The sequence below is a fragment of the Crocodylus siamensis genome, chromosome 2, assembly GCF_052110815.1.
Source record: "Crocodylus siamensis isolate JL-2025a chromosome 2, ASM5211081v1, whole genome shotgun sequence".
NCBI lineage: Eukaryota > Metazoa > Chordata > Crocodylia > Crocodylidae > Crocodylus > Crocodylus siamensis.
In genome coordinates, this window is record NC_143396.1 from 30,038,750 (window position 1) to 30,063,678 (window position 24,929).

The 24,929-nt window shown below is 40.1% G+C and overlaps 1 protein-coding gene across 3 annotated transcripts in view; it reads right to left on the reverse strand.

Annotated features, from left to right (window-relative positions):
• Nucleotides 1–24,929, reverse strand: part of BOD1L1 (biorientation of chromosomes in cell division 1 like 1) — a 59,227-nt gene that overhangs the window by 9,919 nt on the left and 24,379 nt on the right. For 2 of the 3 annotated variants that reach the window (XM_090035602.1, XM_090035601.1), the window contains exons 12-21: nucleotides 24,306–24,375; nucleotides 19,335–19,378; nucleotides 15,784–15,868; nucleotides 11,410–11,480; nucleotides 10,811–10,880; nucleotides 8,698–8,774; nucleotides 8,128–8,212; nucleotides 5,379–5,452; nucleotides 1,098–1,170; nucleotides 981–1,015 (exon numbers count right to left, since the gene is read on the reverse strand). In XM_090035602.1, coding sequence (XP_089891728.1) covers nucleotides 981–1,015; nucleotides 1,098–1,170; nucleotides 5,379–5,452; nucleotides 8,128–8,212; nucleotides 8,698–8,774; nucleotides 10,811–10,880; nucleotides 11,410–11,480; nucleotides 15,784–15,868; nucleotides 19,335–19,378; nucleotides 24,306–24,375 — 684 coding nt within the window. Of the gene's footprint in view, nucleotides 1–980; nucleotides 1,016–1,097; nucleotides 1,171–5,378; nucleotides 5,453–8,127; nucleotides 8,213–8,697; nucleotides 8,775–10,810; nucleotides 10,881–11,409; nucleotides 11,481–15,783; nucleotides 15,869–19,334; nucleotides 19,379–24,305; nucleotides 24,376–24,929 lie in introns of those variants that run through there. The other variant, XR_016440684.1, reaches the window with a different exon arrangement.

A 24,929-nucleotide genomic window follows, 5' to 3' on the forward strand; every position in this document is an offset into this window, starting at 1 on the left:
ATGGCATGGGGCTGATCCCGAGCCAGCTGCAGTAGGGACTGGGGCATAAATGCGAGCCCACAATGGCAGCTGCCTGCTTGAGCTGCCCGGGCTTGGTCCTCCCACCACCTGCCCGGCCAGGACCCTACTCACTTTACCTCTGTTTCTGCCTCTGTTGCACTCTGTCCCTCACTGCGGGGGCTTTGATCTGGCCCCTGCCCTTTCCCTCCCTGGTGGACTGACCTGCTGGGCTGGTGTGCACATACATGCACACATGCGCTCAGCCCCCCACAGCCTCAGATCAACTGCAAGAGGCTCCGCAATCCACTGATCTAAGGCCATAAAAAAAAGAATGTAAAGTGCTGTAATTTCACGTGACTTTTAAAAATGGACATGCACAACATTACCACAACCACAATACAGTATTTACTTTTGATGGAAAAAAGCTGTGCGGAATTATAATCTGCTATAGCAACAGTAATTTAAAAAAAAGAAAAAAAGTCATTATTACTCAAGTTGAAAGCCCAAACTAAGGGGTCTAAAGCTCCATTTGAAGCATGCATGTTGTTGGGAACAAGTGGGTCAGGAAGGCTGGCAGAGAAAACTGGTCTCAGGTCACTTTACTTCATGTTTAATTATTAGACCACAGTAAATTCTGAGAGCGCATGTGTGCATACACACACTTTAAATCTATGTCATGGTAGCCTCAACCTTTGAATTTATATCTAGTGTGATGAACTGAATATAGCATTATTAGGGTGCTGGACACTGTCGTTCAGTTCCTAGCGTTTAGAATGCTTTGTTTCTTACCCATTTGATTACTATATTGAAAGATTCTCCAGACATTGTTTTTAGGCTTAAACAGCCAGATTTTCTAGTTTACTAGTTTTTGTTCCACGCTGCACAGGGTCACTCAGACTCTAAAATGTTACCTAGGAAAATATATTTTTAAACAAACAGTCAGTACAAATGTGCTTTTCCAAATAAAATATGATACTTACATTCCCAATGCTTTTATCAACTTTTAAATTTGCATCTGAAAGAATAGAAAACAACTCAGAACGTCACTGTTAACATTGCCATGTTTTTCCATCAAAGTTTCCCCTAGTATTCACTACCTGGCTGTACTGTTTCAAGAGGGTATTTACGAGGCCGTCCTCTTTTCCGTTTAACTATTGCAGGTTGATTTTGCTTTAAAGAAAAAAAAAAAAAAAGAAGATGTAGTTATTGTCACTGAAAGTTAGCACAGGTATCTGCTCAAACAACAGGATAAAGACTGCCTGTACTGCCACAATCATTTGTAGGGACCACCTAATGCTTGGCAGCTGCGCCCCAATTTCATAGGCAGTCATTTCGCAGGTGGAGCATGGCAGGCCCATACCTCTGATAGGCCAAGGGGCCCCGGTGGCCTCACCCCTGACTGCTAATTGACTGTGAGGGCTGTTGTCATGCAGCTTTACCTCTCAACGCTGACTGGTGGTCAGCAGGATCATGTGACAAACAGCCCTTGCAGCCAATCAGTGGCAAGGGGCAGGAGTGGCAGCCATCTTGCTGGCAGCCCTCTGCCCTTGTGAGCACTTGGTAAGGTCCCTCCCCCGCCCCTGCAGAATTTGTGGATTTCACGGAATTCATGAAATCGCAAATTCGGTAGGTCCCTAAATCATATAAAAAATGCGAGTAGTTCAAGACCGCTATTTTTTGACATACAGTTCAGCCTACGTGTTATATAAAAATACCCCCGCAGTCAAAGAGCTGATACATTCATATTAGGTAACCTATTACTGCATCAGGACTGACTACTATTTTAGACCAATGTGCTTAAGAGCAGAACTACAACTGTTGGGAGGAAATAATGAAAAAACCTCTGAGAATGTTTTAAAAAATGAGGTTGCTTGCATCTGTTAACATCCACTGATTTTATGAGTAGCCTAATTAGGGACATATTAGTATGGAGAGTAGAAAAGGAAGTAGTTATACTTATATATTAAAAAGTAATAGCTTTGAGGGTCACAGAGTACCAGCAGATACATGCAAGTCATTGGTGCATATGCCCTGACCGAATGCAGATGACAAAACAAAAGAATTTTATTTTAAACTCAACCAAGTCCTCTTATCTGTTCCCAAAGATGAGATGATTCTTGGCACACAAGAAGCCATCCCTTCTGAGGTCTAGAGTTGGAACAACACTCTTTTAAGACAGCTCTGCCATCAACACAGTGGAAGGAGCACATTGAAGAGCTCCTGAACCAGGATTCTAGTGTTGAAAATGAAACCACTAAAGCCATTCCACAACACATCCCATTAAGCCTTCCTAATTTATCAAGAAGCTTTGAAAGCCATTAAGCAGATGAAGAACAACAAAGCATGTGGTTCTTATGGAATACCAGGTGAAAGTTATAAAGGTGGAAAAAAGCTCTCTCACCAACTACACCCGATTCTTATGAAAATCTGGAAACATGAAAAGATTCCCAGCGACTTGAGGGATGCCAGAATTATTAGCACACTCAAGAAAGGAGACATCAGATAGCAGCAATTATTGCAGTATTGTATTCCTTGTCCATAGCTGGGAAGATCTTTGCCTTCATTTTCCTCACTGAGAAGATTCTACCCGAGTCCCAATGTTTTTTCAGACTACTCAGGTAAAATAGATGCAATCTTTGTTGCTAGACAGCTGCAGGGAAAGTGCCCTGAGCTACACCAAGATCTTCACATGGCCTTCACCGACCTCAGGTCTTTGATTCAGTCAACAGAGAGACCTTGTGGAACACTCTGAAGAGATCTGGATGACTGCCCAAATTTGTTACTATTATTAGACTGCCATGATGACAATACAGTAACTATCTTAAGTAATGGCTTGGAAATGGATCCCTTCACTGGAGTCAACCAAGGTTGCATGATTGCACCAACACCCGTTTCCATTTATATCACAGCTACTTCACATCTCATTACTGATAGACTTCCATCTGGAGTCAGCTTCCAGTATGACTAGACTTGGCAGAATTTATTTTAAATTCCAACGGGTAAAATCAATGTTTACTTTTAAGCATTTATTTGGATTTTTACCAATTGACATTTTCAGGACTGTATGACATTATGAGTGATTTTAGATTTTTTTTTACTGATTTAGCACATGCACACACAGCAGCCACTGCAGGAGTTGGGGGCTGTTGGATGGTAGTGTCCAGGAGCTTGGTGCCACTGGCCACTCGCTCTTCCTAAATCCCAGATGGAGCAGGGGCCAAACTCCTACACAGCCCAGCCCAGCTAGGCCACTGCGGGAATTGGGCTCCTGCCCTGATCATGCAGGTGCTGGGCCAGGCTCCACAGGAATTTGGACCCTGGCCCGGCTGGAACCTGGGCAGAGTGAATGGCTGGCAGCACCAAGCTCCCTGCTGCTAATCCCCACCTCAGCACAGCCTTACCGACATGACCTCAAGCTCCTGGAGTGGAGGTGTGTGCATGTGCATATCGTGTTCCCTACGGATTTTCTTTGTTCGTCTCCTTTATGTAAATTTCAATGATTACGAGTAGAAATATTTTTCTGTTGGTTTGTGAGCCAGGTGAAATTGATGTCTATTGATAAAAATCAAATCCTGCCAACTTGTAACATCAACCATTCACATTCCAAATCCTAGATAACCAACACCTCCATTACTGATTTTCAATATATCATGTGTCATGTGTGCCCATCCAACTAAAGAGCTCCAGATCACTCTTGACTGCTTCTGTGAAGCACGTGGAATGCTTGAACTCATCGTCAACTTCATGAAAACTAAAATACTTTACCAATCCACCCAAAACAATCAGCTGCTCCTCCATACATTACAATTTCGGTGGAGGTGCACCAATACATTGATTTATATCGAATCAGCACTGACAGAAGAGAAACTGACATTAAAGTCAGCAATTGGCTTTTTTAGCTGACGTGGCTGATAAATGTCACATGCATGCACATCTGCGGTATGCACGTGGCCAGCCCAGCAGCTTGCAGAGCAGCATTCAGCTGGTAAGTCTGTTAGGGTGGGGAGGTGATCGAGGCGCCTGCGGTGAGGGAAGTGGGGGGCTGGGACAGAGTCATGAGCGGCTCATCTGGGGACATGGGTGGGGGGTGGGGTGGGAAGAAGAGGCAGCTCCCATTGCTGCACGTACCCCTGGGGGAGCTATGGAGGGCATGTAACCCCTGAATCTGAACAGGGCAAGGGCAGGCTGCCACTGTGAGCTGGGACGGGGTGGGGGGGGCGGCGGTTTCAAGCAAATACTACCGATATTGATGACACGGTTGTGGCAACCAGCTCCACTGGACAGGACACCTCATAAGGACGCCTGACAACTGGCTGCTAAAACAGGTCCTGTACACCTAATTTACTGATGGTTATCACTTTTCAAGGTGGGCAAAAGAAGACTTCAAGAACCACCTGAAGGTCAGTCTAAAGATGCAATATGAACTTCAATATCTAGGAGATTCAATCACTAAATCATCCCCAGTGGCACAAGGCTTTGAACATTGAGTAAACTTGCCTCATTATGGAGGCAGATAGACTAAAACAAAGGGAATCACCGGGATCAACTCCTTCCTCCTGGCACTATTTGCCACATCTGCAGCTGAACATGAGGATTTTGGATCAGCCTTCTCAGACAACTTCAGATGCACCAAGGATATCCCTATCCACTAGAAGACTGTCATCCTCATTGAAGGACGGCTGATGATCAGAAGTTGCAATGTGTGTTTGCATCTTCTGTTAAATTTTAATCTTAAAAAAAGAAGAAAGAGTGCACAGAGGATACTTGACTGATGACTCACCATTCCTTTTCTGTAGCCTGAAATGGATAATCAACAATGTTGTACATTTAGGTTCCTGGCACACGTTCATTTAATGGAACAATGGGAGCTGAACCCAACAACTGAACAACTTGGGGTTCAGGAATAGGGTCCCAGTAGTGCCATTACTACTTGCAGTGCAAAGGGAATCCAGGTAGTTCCAGATGATTTTCAGTTCCAGCCCCAGGACTACACCAGAGTCTTGAGACAGCTTTGGTTACCCTGCCACATGTTAAAATTTAAGGTGCAGTGGAAACCAGCCTCAAAAATGTTACACATCTTATGAAATATTTTTGTGACTGGTTTCTTGTTTTATTGTGCTATTAATTCCTTGAATGTGTGGCAGGGTTACTATTTATGGCATGATTAACCATTTAATTGCATCTGAATTGCAATGTCTGCCAGGGTCCTTAGTTGGGATACAATGTTCCTTCTTGAACAAGTCATTATTTTCTTTTATGACTGTTCCCATAACTGGTGAAATCACTATTTTTACTAATGCTAAATAAAAGACAAGCTTCTCTCTCAAAACTAAAAATCTTTCAAGTGGCAATGAATTTAAATGGATAAGACTACTTGCCTCTACTGAATTTATATTAGATTCCGAACTCTGGTTTGCCTTTTCATAAATCTCTTGTTTGCTGGTAAATTCATCTGCACAAAAACAAAATTTAAAAGAAAATTTCACTATCCCTTCTTCAGAAAATTAGCAAAATATATTGGCTGCTATCTCCACACTTTTCAAAAGCACCTTTAAATACAATGGGGGCCTATAAATTCAAATTTAGTAAAAATAACTCAAGATTTGGTTTGTCTTATTTTTTGCTGTATTATGTTGCCTAGGCTACACTTCCTTAGACAAGGAAAAATTACTGTATTAGATTTCATAATAAAAGGTAATATAACTGCAAAAACCTGAGATGGTTCATAATATAAATACAGTCATTTGTTGATACTATCACAATTTTCCCACATTCACAAATCAGAAAGCTGGGAAGATGAGCAGATCAGGTGGTTAGCTGCAAGACAAACCAAGATATGGAAGCAAGCTTGTTGAAGCCAAGATACAGAGCCATTAAACAGATCAAACACATAGTAGCATATAGAGCCCACCTATCCAAAGGAAGCTAGACTTGAAAGTCAAAAATCTATATTGATTCACAGAGGCAAGGATTTCTTAGGGAGGTATTTTTTTTAGTGGATCAACTGCATAATGGGGATAAAGTTAAACCAGCTTTCAAATGCAAGACATTCTTCATCAAGTCTGACTACTACAAACCAAGCACAGCAAAATAAAAAAAAACCCAAAAAACATTATATAGGAAGGAGAACAAAGCACCTGTCAGAGATAGCACACAAACAATTAGCCAAAGAAAAGCTGATTACTGGGAGATCAAGGGCGCTCAAAAGCAAAGAGGGTCATTCTCACTTTTCATGTATGAAAAGAATTCAAGAGGCAGGTACTACACTACACTTGACCTGAGCCTACAGGAGGCTGAGAAGCATTAATGTGCCATAAAACAGTATTACTGTTAAGTCCTTACTTCTTATCGTCTGGCCTGAGTATGAATTTTTGTTCCCAAGTTCACCTTTTAAAGGTGTTGAGTAGATTTTCTGTCAGTATAAGGATGGTAAGATCAGAGGGAGTTGTTACTCAATGAGCAATGTGCTCCCAATGGTGTATGTGTATTTGCTCTTTATACATCTTTCCTGCAGGAGTTCATTCTGGTGAATCTTCTGTTTATTTTCACCCACACAGTTGCCATGAGGGCATCCAATACAGCAAATACCTTGCATTCAAAAGCCTGTATAGCTTTCTCTCAACTATGCAGTTGGTCCAATAAAAGATATCACCCTAAGAAATCCTTGCCTTTCAATTTCTGGACCATCATGGCTACAATATCACGCTAACACTACTAGAGACTCAAAGGCATTTTACTTCAGTTTTTCCTTTTAGTACCATGGTTAAATTAACAAGATTGAACCATCCATGTTAGGGCAACATGATTTCTCTGTCTTCTGCAGCACAGGCATGATGGAAAGTGTGTGTGTGGGGGGGGTGGGGAGGGAGGAGATGGACAGAGAGTCTTCTCAGGGAGAGCATACTGTGCTTCTATGAAGGGTGTCTTTAAATTTACAACCCTAGGATACTTTTACATGTGCTCCAAGAGTTGGGGGGGAGGGGGGCAGGGATGAAGCTTTACATTAGAGCAGCTCAGAGTGGCTTGTTCAGTGGAAAGCATTTTAGTTAGAGTAGCTCATTCGACTAGCACTATTACAAGCGTCCCTGCCGCCATTTTTAAGCATGGGGACGCTGATACACGAGATGTGGAAGGTTGCTGGAGCACAGTAATTGCCATACCCCAGACTCAATTGGAATTCCAGCGCGTTGGAGCAACCTCCACGCTCATATATAGGTGCATCTAATTGCTACTGGCAAGGTGTACGGATCTGGCCATATCCTCAGACAACCACCCAATTTTTGACTTCAGGATGCCCAATGAAGGAAACTGGTTCATGTCAATGTCAATTTGGCATGCTTTCTACTAGCAGGGAGGGCAGATTCACTCACTGAGAGTTTAAGAAATGAATCACAATGCATCATTCAGTGGTTATGTGCAGCCAGAATGCTGTTACTGTACAACACAAGCAAATACTTAAATGATGAAATGACTATATTTACTTGATTCCAAGTTTATTTTTTTTCCCCTATTCACCATGGGAAAAAAGTCTCTGATCTTTCACTGGAGTACAAGGCTGGGGAAGGGAAGGGGGTGGCAGGGTAAGGTAGCTGCTTCAGGTCTGGCTCCAGCCCTGTCAAAGAATGGACAATGACTCTAGTTCCAGCCTTGGCTCCACAGCTGCTAAAACACTGGGTAGGGACTGGAGGCACAATGTGCTCCATGCCCCAGGTGAGAGGGGACTGGAGCTTGAGCCAAAGCTTGGACTAAGGATAAGAAGAAAGGGAAGGGGGGCAGACACTATGGAAAGGCAGTAGCCAGAGGGTACAGGCACAGAGCTAGGGGGTGGGGAGTGGAGAAAGAGGCGGGGTGACAAGTGGTGGGGCTCAAGCTGCTCAACTCCCCTGCTGTCTGAGGGCTCCCTTCACTCTTCCCCTCATGCTGCTTTTTCCACTGTGGTTGGAGAAAATCACAACTCTCCAATAATTAGATTCAATATATAGAAAGTTACAGTATTTTAAAATATTTTCCATGTCTAGAATCTAACTACTGGGAAGGCTGTCTTTATTTCAAAGTCATCTTGGATTCAGATAAACACAGTAAGATGTTCATATATATTCAGATTACATTAACATGTATTTTCATTACCTATTTCTTCCCCGCTGCTTGAAAGAGATGCACGTTTCTTGCTGATTACTTTGGATACTTCTGCTGTATCTCCAGAATTAGTTTCCTAAACCATTAAAAAAAAAAACAGTACAAATTAGAGGCTGCTGTCAGTTATTTACGTTTTTTTTTTAATTTAATTTAATTTTCATTCTTATTGGTTCATAATCTCCAACTTTAAGTGTGGATGATTCTGTCTTAGAAATGGGGGGTGGACAAGATAACCTCTGGGTCCCTTTCAGCCGTATTTCTTATGATGTTACAATCAAAACTTCTAGCTGCAATTTCGCTATTTTGTATAAATAAGAACAGTGGCTAAGTATGTAAACATCACACAGATGCATGATATTTAGCAGCCTTGTAATTTTGGAGGTTATAAAAACTGAGGCTTGAACTGTTTGACTAAATCTTTTAAGCCATCAGCCTTTAAAGACTTTTGTAATAAATTCAGTTGAGAGATTTGCTTCCCTCCCCAAAATTGTTACCACAAATATCAAAATTAAAATTAAACAACAATATTCCCTCATGTTTAGGTCATGCCAATAAAAATACCTCAGCAGACTTCAGTTGGGTTTTGGAGCACTGACTCTGTTCATCTTCTTCCCAATCCTGAGTAACTGAACAGTCATCTGCAAAAGACAGTTGAAATGTTTAACTAAAATGCTCTTTTCAGTTATTTCTCAAGGCCTGGTCTTCTTCTCTCACCAATATTGCATCAGTGTAATTGAATTGTTATCAGTGCAGCTGCACTTGATTTACAAAAATGTAAGAGGAAAACCATGGCACTTCTTGTCTTGGAAAGATCAAATACAAGAAAGCATAGAAGAGGTCTTCAAATTTTCTTTTTCCAGGTTTGAAAAGTGCAAACAATCAAAATTTGACACTTGTAACATAAACAAACTGTGGGCTACAACTGCACTCCAGCCAGATGACGCTATAATACTATTTTATTTTACTGTTTTACTATTTTGCTATTTATTTACACTGTATTATTTATATTTATAATTAATCAATTTGACAAATTCAGTATTCTCTGAAGAAAAGCAGTCATCATTAATCCAAAATCATTCTCATCTCTTTATTCTTCTAATGTAAGCTTTATGGAACACAGTCCCTCTTTCAACTAGTTATATACTAATTTCTTATTGTCAGACTATCCTCAGTACCAAATGAGACAGTGAGGGAGCTCGATCAATCTGACCAAGGAAAATGACCATTCTTGGATGGAGAGTTCCATGAAGACACTGAAAACAAGCACTCTTATTGCACAGGTATGCCCAGAAACAGTTGGGGATGGGGAAGGTGCTAGACTGCAGTTCATTTCCTCTCTTCCATGACTTAAAAAGAAGTCAAATCAAGGCCCATTCCTTCCTCTGCTAGAGCTCAAACTGAAACAAACCCCAGTATTCTATTTTCTCCCCAGCTCAGATGCTGTTGATTTTAGTCACCAATGGAAAGCCCCACTTTCAGTAGTAGGTAAGGTGGGGAAGGCAAGTGGTGGTATCCCTTGGGCTCCACAAGCAAGCTGATGCAGCAGCTTTGACAGCTGTGGCAAAAAGTCCTGTGGGCCACGTGCCACATATACAGGCAGGTCATTTAGCCTGCAAGAAGGCTGAATGTTTAATACCCCACCTAGTGGTACTTATATTTTATGCCAGACTTTGTAGGAGGGGCTCAATGTAGATGAGACTACATACCCTCCTGGGCAGATTAAGTGGGGGGAAAAAAAGGAGTGGTATGCTCATACCTTTCATTCACTCAAACACCAAAAAGAAATACCAATCACAATGGACTGGGCAGATGGCCTTGCACACTCTGCTTATATGCTTTTCTTAGCAGTGGACTAATGTTGGCATTAATGTTGCCCATGACTGGGCATCTGAGTTAGCAGACCATTAAGATGAATGGGAGGCATATACATCACTCTGAGCTACTGTTTTTGACTTTATGTACACTCAAACAAAATATTACTGCACCGATCACATTATTTTCATGGTTATTTTTCTCAGTCATCCGGAATAGTGACTGTTTAAATGAAAACTGAGCTACTGGAGAAAAAGATGGCACCCAATAATAATAATTAAAAAAAGTAAACTAAATGTTAGTTTGGTCCAGCATGGCCTAAACTGGGCTCTTTCTCCCATTCCCCTTCACATATCTATAATCCTTCTATAATTTTCTTCAGATATATGAGAGCTACAAACAAGGATCTGAAAAAATATGGCACGTCCAAAGTTTTTATGATCTCTGACTTTAGGTTGTATATAGCATTTAATGTTATGTTCCTCCCCATAACATTTCTACATGGTTAGATATGTACATGGCACTTTATAGATGAATAAAAAGAGGAAAAAAGGTGGATAGATTCCTACCCTGAGAATGCAATAAGAGTCTCTAACTTGATAGCATTATTCCATACGACAGCACTGACTGATTAAACGGATACTCCTACAAATTTCTGAGAACTAAATTGTGATAGCAGCTGCAATCTTCAAGGCTAATGACAAGGATGGAAAGTAAAGCCAAGTGTAATATATAGCTTTGCCAAGCAATACCATTAAATTATCTCATTGGCCCATAAGCCACAGTATTATAACCATTTTTTCATAAAACAATAGACCTCAAAGTTTATTAAAATAGATATGTTTTCAATTATGCCAACTACCTGTTTCACCCTCTTGTTTTTTTCTCATTTCTGACATTCTGATTCCTTTTTCCTGACCAGGTATTTCTATCTGTAATTAAAAATAGAAACTAATGTCAGACTTACCACAGAAGAGGCAATCTTAATCAAAGATACAGTAGAACCTAGATACTTTGCAGGGTTAAGTTTCTTAGACCCTGAGGAAGATGAGGGTTTGCAAATTAGATGGCTATATAAATAAAGCTGCAGCAAAAAGCTGCACAGGACTACTGAGGTGCTCCATCTGTTTGCTTCAGCTTTTACTGCAAAGAGTGCCACTTCTCTGAACAGCTATGTGGCTGTACTCCACCTGGGGGGAAAAACAGTGCCTTCTAAAGTAAGAGCTCAGCAAACAGCTTAGAGATTTATTCTTAATTTAGTAAACAACTGCAAACTAACCCAGCGGTTAAAACACCTGGATACAAATGATCCAGGTTCTACTATATTGGCTCTTCATGAGTACCTAAGTTTGTAGTAACCTATGTTGATTTAGAAAGCTGGATCAAGAAACTTAGGATATTTAAGTAAATGGTTATCTATTTTCTGGTTATGTAAGGAGTGAATATAACAAGCATGCTTACCATTTGTGATTGTGTTTTAGTCTTGATTTTTATTGTTTCCATCATGCCCACAGAATTTGAAGATTCCTGTACTGAAATATAAAAAAACAAAATGTATAAGTTATCCAGTAACTGCTCAGTTACAATCATTACAGTCCTGGAAAGGGTACCGTATCTCGCCTGCAACTGGACAGAGTTACAGAAGTGGATTCAACATTTAAAGCTCGATTCTAGAAGTTGTTCCTCTGAGTTTTGAAATTCTGGAGAAGCCCAACTCTGCAATTAAATGTAATGTGCTTGTTTTGCAACTACAAAAAGACTTTGGGGATATCAACAGAGTACGATTTGTGATCACAGATATCTGCATACAGAAAAAAATTTAAAAGTTTACATGACAATTAATTTTTGTTCTTTTATTCTAAGAGCAGGAAATACCTTTGTCTAACAGTAAATCTGGAAGAAGGCTAAGATGGAAGTCTGAGCATCAGAAAGCTTTCTTTGTATACACTTTTGCTGGATATTGTAAAAAAGGCAAAAGGATTCAAAGCTTATTTTAAGACAAAAATATGTTTATTCAATTATGGTCACTCTAGTATCAATTGTAAACCAGTGTTGCATGTGATACTCCTTACTGGTCTTTATTGCAGTGTGGCAAATTCCAGGAAATTCTACCTGCAGGAATAGCTGTGTAGACCTGAAATCATTTAATTCCCAGGACCAAAGGTTAATAGTCACTAGTACCACTAAATTCCTCATGGAAGAGAACTAAAAAGATGAGGAAAAGTGGTTAGCACTGGCATATTTGTTGTGTATGGAATCCTAATCACCTATTCAGCCAGCAGCACCAGAGGGGATAAACCCAAGGGTACTGAAGGAATTGGCTGATGTAAGAAAGAGACTTGGAGGTCATCATTGACCACAAGATGAACATTAGCCTACAACGTGGTGCTGCAGCTAGTAAAGCGACCAAAATGCTCGCTTGCATCCATAGATGCTTCTCAAGCAAATCCCGGGACGTCATTCTCCCTTTGTACTCGGCCTTGGTGAGGCCGCAGCTGGAGTACTGCGTCCAGTTTTGGGCTCCACAATTCAAAAAGGATGTGGAGAAGCTTGAGAGAGTCCAGAGGAGAGCCATGCACATGATCTGAGGTTAGGAAAACACACCTTACGATGACAGGCTGAGAGCCACGGGGCTCTTTAGCCTGGAAAAGCGCAGGCACAGGGGTGATCTGATGGCCACCTATAAGTTTATGAGGGGTGACCCACAGTATCTGGGGGACCGTTTGCTCACCAGAGCACCCCAAGGGATGACGAGGTCAAACTGTTATAAACTACTGCAAGACCACTTCAGGCTGGACATAAGGAAGAATTTCTTTACTGTCTTAGCCCCCAGGGTCTGGAATACCCTGCCATCGGAGGTGGTTCAAGCACCTACACTGAATACCTTCAAGAGTAAATTGGATGCTTAGCTTGCTAGGATCCTATGACCCCAGCCGACTTCCTGCCCTTCAGGCAGGGGGCTGGACTTGATGATCTCCCGAGGTCCCTTCCAGCCCTAACGTCTATGAAATCTATGAATTTCAGAGCCACTGGCTACAGTCTTTGAGAACTCATGGAGGTCAGGTGAGATCCTAATTGGAAGAGGGCAAATACAGTACCCATCCTTAAAAAAGGAATGAGGAGGACTTGGGGAATTACAAATCAGCCAGCCTGACCTCAATACCTGAAAAGATCATGGAGCAGATCCTCAAGGAATCTACTGTGAAGCATTTAAAGGAGAACAATGTGACCAGTAACAGCCGGCATGGATTCATGAAGAGCAAATCATGCCTAACCAATCTGATTTCTTTCCATGGTGAGGTGACAGGTTCTGTGGATGTGATATACCTTGACTGTAGTAAGGTTTCTGACACCATCTTCCATAACACAGTCTCATTAACAAGCTAAGAAAATATAGACTAAATGGAAGTACTATAATATAAGTGGCTGGCTCATCAATGGCTCAATGTCTAGTTGGGAGAAAGTACCAAGTGGGGTTTGCTAGGGGTCTGTTTTGGATTTGTTGTTATTCAACCTTTTTATTACTAAATCAAGATGATGGGATTGAGTACATTCATAGCAAATTTGTTGATGACACCAAGTTGGGTGGAGTTGCAGACCCTCTGTAGGGCAGGGCTAAGATCCAGAACCTAGGTAAACTGGAGAAATGGCCTGCAATCAATCAGATGAGATACAATAAGGACAAGTCTAAAGTCTTGCACTTGGGACAGAATAAACTATGCAGAAATGCAGACTGAGAAATGAGTGGGTAAGAATCAGTATGGCAGAGAAGGCTCTGGATGAGATTCCCATGAGACTAGTGGTTTTCAACTGTTTTTCATTTGCAGATCCCCAAAACATTTCAAAAGGTATGGACCTCTTTGAATTGTGTGGGTATTCACATACTTTTGATTGATCACAGTCATCTTTAACAGACCCCTTAGACAGTCTGGAAACCCTCAAGAGTCTATGGACCACAGGTTGAAAACCACTGCACTACATCATAAGCTGAATAGGAGCCAACAGTATTCTCTAGCTGCAAAACAGCCAACATCATCCTGGGCTGTATTAATGGGAGTGTCACTTACAAATCAGGAGAAGTGATTCCTCTGCTCAAAAATCAGCACTGGTGAGGCCTCGCCTGGAGTACTGCATCCTGTTTTGGGCCCTACACTTTCACAAAGGACACAGACAGACTGGAAAAAGTCCAGCGCAGAGCAACAAAATGATCTGACAAGGTTTATGAGGAAAGGCTGAAGGAACTAGAGTGCATACAGAAGTTGTCCAATTGGGCTTGTGGAAGTGATCTAATGCCGTGCCATGACATACATGCATGGCTGCAGGGTATTTTAAAAGTGGTCAATCACACAACAAATTAACCCTCATCTAATGAGGGATAAGATGAAGGTGCTCAAACGTGGAGTGATTTAGGGAACTTCTGTTCCCTAGGGTCAATCCTTCACACAACTGCATCAGCCCAGTTCCACGCCTCCCCTCAAGCTGTCTGCAGGAAGGGAAGAGGGAGAAGGCAGGGGGAGCAAGCTGCAGGCTAGGATTTGCCTGGCCTGAGCTAGAGGGAGGGGCTGGTGGATTGGAGCCCCCCAGGCCCCTCCCTCTTCCCCTTCAGCTCAGGCCAAGCAAACCCCAGCCTGCAGCTCGCTCCCTCTTTCCTGCAGACAGCTCCAGAGCTGGGAGGAGAGGGGAAGACTTGGTCTAGGAGACAGAGGCTGCAGGCAGACTCCTCTGCTTGATCAACTCCGAAGTGGAGCTGTTCTCCACCTCCCCCTGTAAGTTAGAACAGGGGCCTAGGGTTATTTAGCTTGGAGAAGAGAAGACCGAGGGGGAATTGTATAACAGTTTTTCAAGCATCTTGAAGGGCTAGAGAAGGAGGAGATGGGCTTTTCTCTGTGACTATAGAGAGACAGAACTAGAAGCAATGGTTTCAACCTGCAGCAGAGGAAGTTTAGGTTGGAGATTACGAGGAACCTTCTATGGGGGTAGTCAAGCACTGGAACAGGTTACCTAGAGAAGTTTTGGTATCTCCATCTCTGGAAATGTTCAAGAGCAGGCTAGACAGAGACCTAGCTGGGATGGTTCAGTCAGGAAAAATCCAGCCTTGAGCAGAGGCTAGACTAGACGATCTTGTGAGGTCTCCTCCAGCCCTACTTTCCTATAATCTTATGAAAGCTCACTGTAATGAACAAGTTTCAGTAAATCACTTGGGCATGAAAACATACAAGAACCTACTCTCTTTATTATGTACATTACTCTTTGTAGAGAAGATTTTGATTTAGAGCTATTTGGGAAAGTAGATAAACCAAAACTTTAATATTAAGAATCAAAACAAAGTTCTACTATCCAAGAGAATCCAAACATAAGAGATATCCTTTTATGAAAAGGGAGTTTTAGCACTGCTAAGTAATGCAGTTATCTCTGAGAAAAGTTATTTCATCTACCAAAGAACTTCATTTAAAGTTTTAGCTAGGTGTGTGAACAGCAGATTGGTGCCGAAAGAAGAAATTCAGTTTTATGAAGGATTCTGATGTTTGATTTTCTTCTAACTAAAAATGAAATCTGAAAATTGAGAAATTCGCCCTAAAAACAAAATTCCGAAAAAGTAACAGGTTTTAGGCTGATCAAAATATTTAATTTCAAATTAGACATTTTATTGTATATGTAAGTGTAAAATTCAAAACAAGAGCTGGCTTTAAAAAAGAAAAAAAAATTAAGCATTTCTTTCTGCTGGTTTTAAAACACGACATTTTGACACTGTTAGAAATTCTATATCATCTTTTCTCTAAAGCAAAATTGACACAAATTTTGCTAGAACTGCTCTCTTACAGTATTTGTACCTACCACTTCCTTTATCGGTGGTTTCCAAAAGCTTAGATGTTTTTTCTTTGTAGTTATGTTCAGCTGTTTGCATACCAGAGTTTTCCACCTAATTTTGAAATAAAATGCAAAATAAGTTTTGTATTTATTTCTATTCATTAAAGTAAAAAAGAACTGTTAATGGCTAGTGACATAATACAATAAGCAATAGAAAGAATAAGTAAAATCAACCCACAAATTCACGCGTTTCGAAAGTTCATATACCAATACTACATAAAGCATCATCATGTAAGACCACTTTAGGTCTACAGTTTAACTATTAGTATTTTCAGGATGTCCACTGAGCATATTATCTTTAAGGTAATAAAGGAACAGTTAACATACAGCCTTTTCAAAGCTAACAGCAATAACATATATTAACAACTTTGTATGAAAGGGACAAATGTGCATGGGTAAAAATTGAAAGTTTCCATTCTAGTAGAACCAGAAATGTAGTAAACAATCATGTTATACAATAGAGAATTCTTGCAGAAAAGTTGAAGTGGTAAACTGATAGGCAAATGTTAAATGATTCCAAAAGTTGAAACTAGGTAAATGTATAGATGTTAATCTTGTTCCTTTAATTTACATTATCTGGGTTTGTTACTTTGTTATATAACAAGCATTGGGTGCTACAGAGAGTGTAGACAGTAACAGCATAAAAATCATATCTGAAAGGAAAACTACCATACAGTCCCTGCATGTAGAAATTCTGTATTTGAATAAAAAGAATATAATATTATGATTGTACTACTGACCACCTGATAAGGAAGTGAAGGCAAATATGAAATGCTGAAGGAGATTAGAGAAGCCACTGAAATGGAACAAAAGCAATGGGACTTCAATTATCCTCACACAACCTGGGTAACCTGCCTCATCAGGGCAAGATGTGGAAATAAAATTTCTAGATGTGATAAATGACTGCTTGATATGAACAACTCATCTTGGAACTCACAACAGAAGAAGCAATTCTAGACCTAATCCCATGCAACATACAGGACCTAGCTCAAGAGGTGTCTGTTGGTGAGCCACTCTGCAATAGCAGCCATAATAAAATCACATTCAACATGCTAGTGAGAGGGAATAAGCCAAAAAAAATCCACCACACCAATATGCAACTTTAGGAAGGGAAAGTACACAAAAGTGCCGAAGTCGGTAAGAAAAAAATTAAAAGGAGCAGTCAAAAGCATAAATGGCTTGTAGGCAGCTTAGAATCTGTTTAAAAATACCATATTACGAGACTCAGAAAAAGTGTATACAACAAATCAAGAAGGGCACCAAGTGGTCCAAAAATCCCTACAAGGTTTAATAGCAGAGTTAGGAAGGCCATTCAAGGCAAAAAAGGCATCCTTCAAAAATAATGGAAGGTATGCCTAAATAAGGAAAACAGGAAAGAGCTCACAAATTCTGGCAGGTCAAGAGTAAAACCAAATTAAGGCAAGCCAAAAAAGATTGAGGGGCATCTAGCAAAACTTCCTAAAGTCAGTAACATTTTTTAAATACATTAGAAGCAGGAAGCCTGTGTGAGAATTGGTGGAACTACCAGATGACCATGGTATTAAAAAATGCACGCAGACATAAGGACATAGCAGAGAAGCTAAATTAAATTATTTGTGTTGGTTTTCCCCATGAAAGACACTGGAGAAGTTTCCACGACAGAACAATCCTTCCTAGCAGATAGGTCTGAAGAGCTGGACCACATTGAAGTGGCAACGGAAGAAGTTTTAGAACAAATTGATAAGTTAAATATTACTAAGTCACCAAAACCAGATGGCATTCAACTAAGAGTTCTGAAGTAACTCTAAGCTGAAATTACAGAACTGCGGGCAATAGTGTGTAACCTACTGCTATACACGGCCTCTGTGCCAGAGGAATGGTGGGTTGTCAACGTAACACCCATGTTCTAAAAGGGCACTAAAGGTGATCCTGGGAACTAGACCAGTGAATCTCACTTCCATCCCTGGCAAGTTGGTAGAATCTATAATAGAGAATAAAATCAGTCACATGTACAAATATGATTGATCGGGAGGAAGAATCAGCACAGCTCTTTTAAAATGAAGTCCTGCCAATCAGCTGGAATTTTCTGAGGGTATTAACAAGCATGTGAACAAAGTTAATATGTCTAGTTGACATATTATATAATAATATTTGCACTTTCCAAAAGGTTTTGACAAGGTCCCTTACCAAAGGCTTAAAAAAAATCAAAAATAAAACCAAAACAAACTGTATGGCTATAGGACTGGAGGGAAATTTCTTTCATGGATTGAGAGCTGATTAAAAAGATAGGAAGGAAAGGGTAGGAGTAAATGATCACTTTTCAGGATGGCCAGAGGTCAAAAGTGGGGTCCCAGAGGGATCTGTGCTGGGCCCAGTTTTATTTAATATTTTCATCAATGATCTGGAAATGGGGGTGCACAGTGAAATTTCTCAAGTTTGCAAATGATAGCAAATTATTCAAGGTAGTCAAATCCCAAGCTGACAGAAACTGTAGAAAGATCTCACAAGCTAAGTGAGGTAAGCAAAAAATGGCACGATGTCAACTTCAGCATCAACAAGTACAAGGTAATGCACCTGGGGAAAGAACCTCAAATATATGTACTCAGTGCTGGGTTCTGAACTAGCTGTTATGACTTAAGATAGACACTTTTGAGTAATTTAGACAGTTTTCTAAAAACATCAGCTCTGTGTGTACTGGCAACTAAAAAAAAGTCTTCAAAATGTTGAGCATCATTAAGAAGGGAAATTGAAAATAAAACACAGAACATTACCATGATGTTATACAAAATCTATGATGCACTTGCATATTGTGCGCAGTGCTCATCTTCAAACTTAAAAAGGATGCAGCAGAATTGGAAAAGGTACAGAGAAAGGCAACCAAAATGATCAGGAGTATGGAGCAGTTGCCATACCAGGACTAACTAAAAAGCCTAGAATGTTTTAGTTTGGAAAGGAAAGGGCTGAGCAGGGTATAACAGAAGTCTATAAAATCATCAAAAGTATAGACAGAGTGAACAGGGAACTGTTACTCACCAGAATACTAAAACTATGGGGCACCCACTGAAATTAATAAAAAGACAGGTTTAAAACTAACAAGAAAAAGTCCTTTTTTATGCAGTGTATAGTTAACTCATGGAATTCCTTGCCATGGGAAGTGGTAAAGGCAGATGGTAAAGCTAGTGGTAAAGCCAGTGGTAAAGCCAGATTCAAAACAAGACTAGAAAAATTCATGTTAGAGAGCAGTGTACTCTTATGGAAGGTAGAGTGAGCTTGCATCTAGTGCTCAATACTCAGTGGATTGAGGAGAAAGACTCAGAATACAAAAGCAAAACTCTAGGTCAATGAAGACATAGAAGCCAAGATACTGTGAAGGACAGTTAGTCTGTAAAGTTGAAGATAGAAGATTTTGCATGAACTTGAAGTGTGTTATATCTCCTTATATAGATGTTCTACACACAGTAAAAATAAAATTTTCCTTCAACCAAGTGCTTAATATAAAATTAAGAACAAGAAAGCAGAGAAAATAAGTAAGATCTTACATCTTTAGAATCCTTCTCCAAAGCAGTATTATCTTGTAGCAGATCTATTAAAAACAAAGAGAAATGAACCCATCGTATGCAAATCAAAAAGCCCAATGGGAGCTTAGTGTGGTCTCCCCAAGGTGACCCGAAGTTACTTTACCATCTATGTGCAACTTTGTGCATTAGAAGTAGCTGAACAATTTCCTCTTAAGATATTAAACAAAACATGATTTGTGCTTCTAAAGAGGTAGGGTAGTTTAGAATCATTTTACGGTTACAGATAAGTTAGATATTCATAGGTACAACTGAGGACCCTTTAAGTCCCCTTACTTTCATAGGAATTGGGGAGGGAGGGGATGGGGAGAAGAGGGGGTGGCAAGCACAGAGGTCAGGTTTTTAGCCAATTTGTTTAAAATCAAAAAGCCTGATCATGGGATAAACGTACAGCATTAGGTTCAGTAAAACTTCATCTCATATGATCCCAGAACATATTTCAAATAATGTTATTCACATTATATACTAAGGATAGAAAAACAGCTTAGCACTCAGAGCAGATGACTAGGGGTTTGTACCTTACCACCACCACCACCACTAAGGATGCTGCCAGGGCTTTGCTGGCCACAGTGGCAGTGACACAGTTGTGCTTGCCTGGCTCCACTGATTGAAGAAGGAGCTGGGCAGGTATGCAGCCACTGTGGCCAGAGCCAAAGCAATGCTATGACAGGCTGCCCCTGTGGAAATAACTGCTGCTGATTTAAGAGCCCTGGAAAGAGCCAGGGTTCTTGAAGTGGTGGCAGGGGTAGCAGCAGGGTCTCAGCAGGGCTCCCTGACATTTTGCTGCTACCAGGAAGTCAGCTGCTCTCCCTCAATCGGTATAGCTACACATAGTGCTACAAAACTGAGAAATTCCTTTATAAAAGAGGTACTATTTTGAATGGCTCTATACTCACTTGTTCCAGCACTACAAGGACATATGCAGTACTATGAATGTAATGCTTAAGATATGGCCTAGAAGTGATTACCAAAGTTACACAATGGGTCAAAGTTAATTTTACGCTTTTGTTCCCCCTCCAAAACATATAAAAAGGGGAACCCCCCCCCATATATTGCTGGGTCTTCAACACCTTTGACAGTTCCATCATCCAATACAGGTATCTAAAAGAAGTTGTTGTTCCAACCTGTGGCTGCTATGCCCTTTTGAAAATCTGGTCCACAAAGCTGCAATTTTTTACTTTCACATTAAAAGTTTTCAACTAATCATTCCCAGTAATTAAAGTTCCCTACTCTGCATTTATGATTAAAAAAGCTGGAGTTCAGTTTCAATTAATTATCTGTGGTAGCATGGTTATTCTGTTTAAAAAAAAAAAAAGTTACAGATTCTAAAACCTACGTAAACTCTTTCAGTGTGACAGCACTGTTGCAAAACAGTGTCTTTCAATTCTTAAAAGACTGTCAATTGAACAGTTAGATCCTGGCCACTGAAACAACAATGTGTTTACATTCCCTTGACTCTTGTACTACCAAATTCTTGCATCTGCTGTTCATACTTTGTGACAGAACACACATTTGTCTTTTAAACAGCTGCCTTTTATGCATGTTGAACTAGACTAAACATTGTAAAGGGATTTGGGGGTGGGGAAAAAACTTCTATTCAGAGCAACACAGAATTAGATTTTTGAATGTATGTCAAATCTAACATGATTTACAGGACAAAGGGATTCTTTTGTTAAACATTTTATAGATTTCTTTGGCAATTAAATCCACTAGTTTTAATTCTTAAGTATTATATCTGGATGGCTGAGGCCTGATCTGATTGCAGTTTTGGGCTCACTGCGCTGAAGAAAACAGGCTTGCAGGACATGATTAAGGTTTAAAACCATTTTTGGTAAATACTTATTATGCATTATTTATTTCCTTATTTGCCGTCAAGAAGTTAGTTAGAAATTTTACATCTTTAAGAGTGACTATTGGATTTGATGCTCTTAGAAATGAATCTAAAATTATATCCCTATATTATGCATGGGGGGCACAATCTACAGATCCCCTAATGTAGAATTTTAGAAGTACACCTAACTTTTAAGTGTTTCATAAAATGCAATCATCCATTAGAACAGCAGTGATTCTCCCATCCTACTCGAGGAAAAAGATTAACTTTTGGTCAACATTACTCTGTATCGCTATGACAATTATACCAAAATATTAACCCATACCACACAGTTAGACCTTTGGAAGCATCTCCAAAGCACAGCAGGTCTGCAATGACGATGATATGGCCCTTACAGGAATTGGGATCGATAGGCCCACTCCATATCAACGATTTCATTTTTTTTAACATTTTGAAAAAAAACAAAAAAAAGAAAAGCAGACAATAGTCAAAATAATCAACCCATTCTTTTAAGGGTTTAGCAAAGACCGTCATATTACTTAACATATTGAAAGCGGAAATTCGTTACTATTAGTTACTTTGTACATTAGTTACCATCCAGAAAAACAGATTCCCCAATTCTAGTTAAAATTTCACAATAATATGAAAAATATAAAAACTAATCAGATCTTCTGTCAAGAGCTTTTTTTCTAAGTCCAATGGAAGCATATGTATTTTGCTCAGTATACAAGTTTTTCCTGCCACAATAAAGACAATTCAAACCTTCATTCTGTATGTCCAAATATTGCACAATTGCCTTGCAAGAACAGCTGCCTTTAACATGGACTGTCTCCTATCATATGCCTTATGCCTTCATTTCCTTCTAGATTGTAAAAGGAAGTGGCTATGTCTTTAACAATGACCTTCATCCCTTTCTCTGAAAAATCTAACTAAGTTTCTTTACAACTGACTTACCCAATTTTTTAAAATTTAGTATTACTGTGCTTTTGGGAAGGAATTAACTGAGCAGAGAAACATTTTGATTAAGAGAGATTTCCAATGGGTTAGGGAGTCCTAAAAATAACTCAACCTTTAGTGCCAGAGATGGTAATTTAACTTAGAAATGTTCTTCAAGCTATGATGGAAAGGTAAATTTCATCATCCTCTGACTAGCAGAAAAGATAAATGAAATCTTTCTGTGAAGCCAGTATTAGCAAGGCTCTATAATTCAGCCAAGTTAGAAATATAGCTATTTATGACATCCCTGGAAAGGACCTGATACAACACTAGGAAAAAAATTAAGTTTAAGGATTAAGTAGCAATCCATCAGAAAGTTTCTGTTTTTTATGCAACTGCCATTAAACATTATAACAATCCTTTGTTGACTTTGAGTACTTAAAACAGTTTTTTAAATTGCAAGCGGATTGCAATCTTTTTTCATGAAATGAAAATTGAAAAGGGAATGGAGACAAAGGAGAAGCAGAAATGAGCTCTAAGATAACTGCCTTAAGCTATTTCAGAGGCACCTGTGCTAACTCCAAAACAAATTTCAAGTGTACAACTATTTGCATTTGTGTGATGCAGTAAAATCCGTTATCTGGGGTTTTACTAACTGCATTTCTAGTAACCAGAACTTCCAGCCGGCTGGATGTGGGGGGAGGGGAGGCGGGAAGCTAGCACGCAGCCACCACCACCCACCATGCTGTGCTGTCACCCACCTGACCCCTGCTCTGCGGGCAGCCACCATCACCCCCCTACCCTGCATCTGGGTGGAAACCCTTTTTTTTACATTACCAGCACCCCCCCTCATTCATGCCAGATATCAGGGATTTTACTGTATTATGTTGCTCTCATTTCTTCTTTTACAAAGGTTACTTCTATTTAATATGAAACCATGGAACAAGCTAACTATGGCAGTATCAAAGTAATCCGGTTCCAACCCATACCTCAACATATTTACTCTACTGTGTTGCAGGGGAGGGTTCAGAGCAGGCCTAAAGTTGTTGTGGCATACAATTATCTCTCAGAATGCTCAGCACTTTTATCTTCCTCTCTTGGGGGGTCTATACTTTTATACTAAAAGCAGTCTGCTTAGGCCTTGTAGGCTAATAAAAACTTTCTTGCCCTAACAGTTGAGTTTTCTGTAGCCAGCCTTCAGAGACTGCAGTTCTCTCTCAGCCATATTAATGCAGGGTTCTTCAGTCTGCCTTCTAGGATTTGAACCTTAATCCTGACTACCTTTGCTGGCTTGCTGGCACCCTGACTCTACCCCCAGTATTCTGGTTCTTGTTCGCTACAGCACAGATTTTGCACTTAACTTGCATGGACACGAATGGGAGTTAGGCACCTAAACACCCTTAAAAGTTTTGTTCTACAGCAGCAGACAGTCAAGGCAGAAGTTAGGGCAGGGTGGCAGTTCACAGACACTAAGCAGGTCAGAGAGGCATGAGCTTTCACAGGCAACAATCTATTTTATTAGACACTATACTGGAATTGACAAAAAAAGAAAAGATTATATAAAGGGAAAGCAGTCAGTGTCCCATCTTTATAGCAGGCTCTGTAGTGACCTACAGACATTGATCACCTGCTTTCTGCAGAGGGCAGGATCTTAATTATTTATAAGCTCTGTTCACTGAAATATGTTATTTCTTCAGGGGAAAATGCTGTTGCTTGGGTTTTACTCTTTTGCACCTTATGCATAATCTACATTAAAGCATTGGTGGGGATCTCTGTAAATCGTGCTAGAAGTGGCCCCCACAGCGGCTCCTTTAATGTTTTTCATTTCACCACTTGTGACCCCTGTCCCTGAATGGAGAAGGGGCCACACTGCCCACGCTATTTGCTGCTGATAGCCAGGGAAGCGAAAACAGTGGCATTAGTCATGGTTTTCACTTCCCTGGTGATCAGCAGTAAATGGTGGGCTGCTCCACCAATCAAGGTGGGGAGAGAGTAAACAAGCAGCAAAATGAAAAACAAAAAAGGACTTGCTGCTGGTGGGGAGGAAGGGGGCACCTGCAGTGCAATTTACAGAGATCCCTAAGCACTGAATGTGTGAAGGGACTAAGGGATAGTAGTCAAATCTTACAAAATAAAAAAAAAAAAAATGCTGTCATTATAAAAATAACCTTTTTGACACTCTTTAGCAAGTGGATCCTCACATGGTTCTTCTCTTGTTGAACCTTTAAATTCACATGCCTAAAAACAGTCAGAAGAAACAAAAATATTTCAAACCAACATAAAAGAACACTTTACATACAAAGTAACAAGCTTTGCCTCATCCTCAGCAAAAAACTTTCATGTAACATTTTAAAGCTTCCAATTCAATCAGCAGTCCAATCAAATACTGATATAGCATATTTGCAGTATTAGCTCCTAATACCACAGTCAACACTTCATTGTTAAATCAAAATAGATTAATGCATCACAAAGAGCCCAAAAGAAATTCCAAAGCCCAATGCAGCTTCTAAGGCTTATTCTAAGTAAAGGCATCTGAAGAGATTTTATCATACACCTCAACTCTTTATCTTTAATCTATAATAAGATTTCTAAAGTAGTTATCAGAATGCGACTTGCTGCAGCATATAGAGTCCTTTTCTCTGCCTTTAAAGCTGAAGTGAACTCATTCAGTTTTCCCTTAATCTTCTCTTACAACAGGTGATTTTGCAGATCAGAATAAAAAGGTGGTGGTGCAGAGAAAACGAGTATCAACTGCCTGTGGCCAATATATCAAAATAATGAATGAATGTTAG